A 1,790-nucleotide genomic window follows, 5' to 3' on the forward strand; every position below is an offset into this window, starting at 1 on the left:
TCCTTCTTTTTTTTTCCTCTCTCCTTTCCTTCTTTTTTTTTTCCTCTCTCCTTTCCTTCTTTTTTCCTCTCTCCTTTCCTTCTTTTTTTTTTCCTCTCTCTTTTTTTTTTTTTCTTCCTTTTTTCCTGGGGAGGGATGCTCTGTCCCTCTGTCCCCCCCTCCTCCGTCCCCCAGCTCCCAAACGATGCTTCTCGACCTCGTCGGGGAGCTTGAATGGAAGCTGCGGGGGCGAAGCTATATTAAGACACCTAAGGCTTCACCTTTAGAATTCAAGCACAAGGAACAGTAACTGTTGGTTCCTTCAAAGCTCTTCTAGGTCCCCCCCCCGCCTTTTTTTTTTTTTTTTTTTTTTTCTTGAAAATCCTTCTATTGTGCCAATCAAGCAGATGGTTTGCAGGAAATATAGCTTGGCCCCAGTGACCGAAACTAATTTTAACTAGCTTTCCAAGCCTGGCACGTTTGTTTTGCTCTTACAAAATAGCTAAAAAAACAGCTGGCAAGGGTGAATTAAACCCATTAAAGACACATTTATAAGAAATTATATTCACATAGGTTGCTTGAAACCCCCCTAAGAGGGGAGAGATGAGCGTATTGAAATGAAAATGTCCCTGAACACACTACCCTCCTTAACATCGCCTGAGAGTCTCAAAACATTTTACTAAATAGATTAACTTGACTATTGTTTCGCATCACATTTATCAGCTTCATTAAGTGAATAGCTGAACAAATATATTACGCATGCATGAAAAGCTCTTTTGGGGGCTGCCTTATTGTGTCCTCAGCCCTGACAGGTGGTTAACTGTGTTACTCTCTCCTCTCCCCCTCTCTCTCTCTCTGCGCAAAGAAAGAGGGATCTCGGACAGAGCGCACAGCCCAGACTTGGCAAAGGGACCTAGAGGGGAGAGTTACTTTCTTTTCCCTCGCCATTCATGCCGCCCAGCCCCGAGTGCACGCAGCCTGAAACGCGACCAGATGATCTGATCATGTCAAAAGTAATTAACTTTAGTTTAGTCTCTGCGTCTTGCTCGCACTTTACTAACTCCTTCCAAGCCTGTTTAATTTGCATCCTTTCTTCCAAATTTGATTATTTTTGTCCACTTCGTCCTTTTACCCTTTCCCCAACCTCCACCTTTATTTAAAAAAAAAAAAAAAAAGTGAGGTTGAACAATCCCTCTTCTTTCTTCTCCGCTGATCTGTTTAATAAACAATCACACAGCCTCCCTAAATACAACTCCTTTCCTGAGCTAAGATTTGCAGGTTTTGGAGAGCTAGGATATGCAAAATGCTATATGGTGTTTCATTCGCTGCCTTAATTTCATGATTATTTAGCACAGTGGAAACTAGTTGGGAATTGGGCAGCGGCTGTCCGGATTTGCAGATGGTGGAGGCCACGGTCCTGCTTGTTTCAGTTGTGGTCTCTGCCCCAAGAGTTTCCAAGTTAGGTTGCACAGATGAAGCATCGAGGACGACAGAACATATGACGCTTTCCCATTTATTTTCTCTGATACACGTTTCTCTCATTTTACTCAAGTAGGTAAGAAGAATTAAAAATCCTTTCATCTTTCAAATCAGGTCTTAAATCTACTCTTGCCACCTCACTGCAAACCAAAGTGGTGATCCTTTGCTTATGAAGGTGACAAACTTCTCTGCTCAGTGACTCGTGGAAGTCTCTAGGCAGTGGGTGATTTTAAGTGCTAGGGCCTGAGGATCCCATTACTTTTCCACTCGTAAAGCCCCAGTTCTCTTCCCCGTTCTCCAGGCTATGATAGGAAGGACAAGCTTGGTTGGAG

General features: G+C 43.2%; 2 protein-coding genes across 2 annotated transcripts in view; one reads left to right on the top strand and one right to left on the bottom strand.

Annotated features, from left to right (window-relative positions):
* Positions 1–931, bottom strand: part of DBX1 (developing brain homeobox 1) — a 7,768-nt gene extending 6,837 nt beyond the window's left edge. Inside the window, exon 1 of the mRNA XM_009886302.1 lies at positions 910–931. Coding sequence (XP_009884604.1) covers positions 910–931 — 22 coding nt within the window. The remainder of the gene's footprint in view (positions 1–909) is intronic.
* Positions 930–1,790, top strand: part of PRMT3 (protein arginine methyltransferase 3) — a 163,246-nt gene continuing 162,385 nt past the window's right edge. Inside the window, exon 1 of the mRNA XM_009886303.1 lies at positions 930–992. Within this exon, the coding sequence (XP_009884605.1) occupies positions 930–992 (63 nt within the window). The remainder of the gene's footprint in view (positions 993–1,790) is intronic.

This window comes from Charadrius vociferus, unplaced genomic scaffold (genome assembly GCF_000708025.1).
Source record: "Charadrius vociferus isolate BGI_N301 unplaced genomic scaffold, ASM70802v2 scaffold115, whole genome shotgun sequence".
In the NCBI taxonomy this organism is placed as follows: domain Eukaryota; kingdom Metazoa; phylum Chordata; class Aves; order Charadriiformes; family Charadriidae; genus Charadrius; species Charadrius vociferus.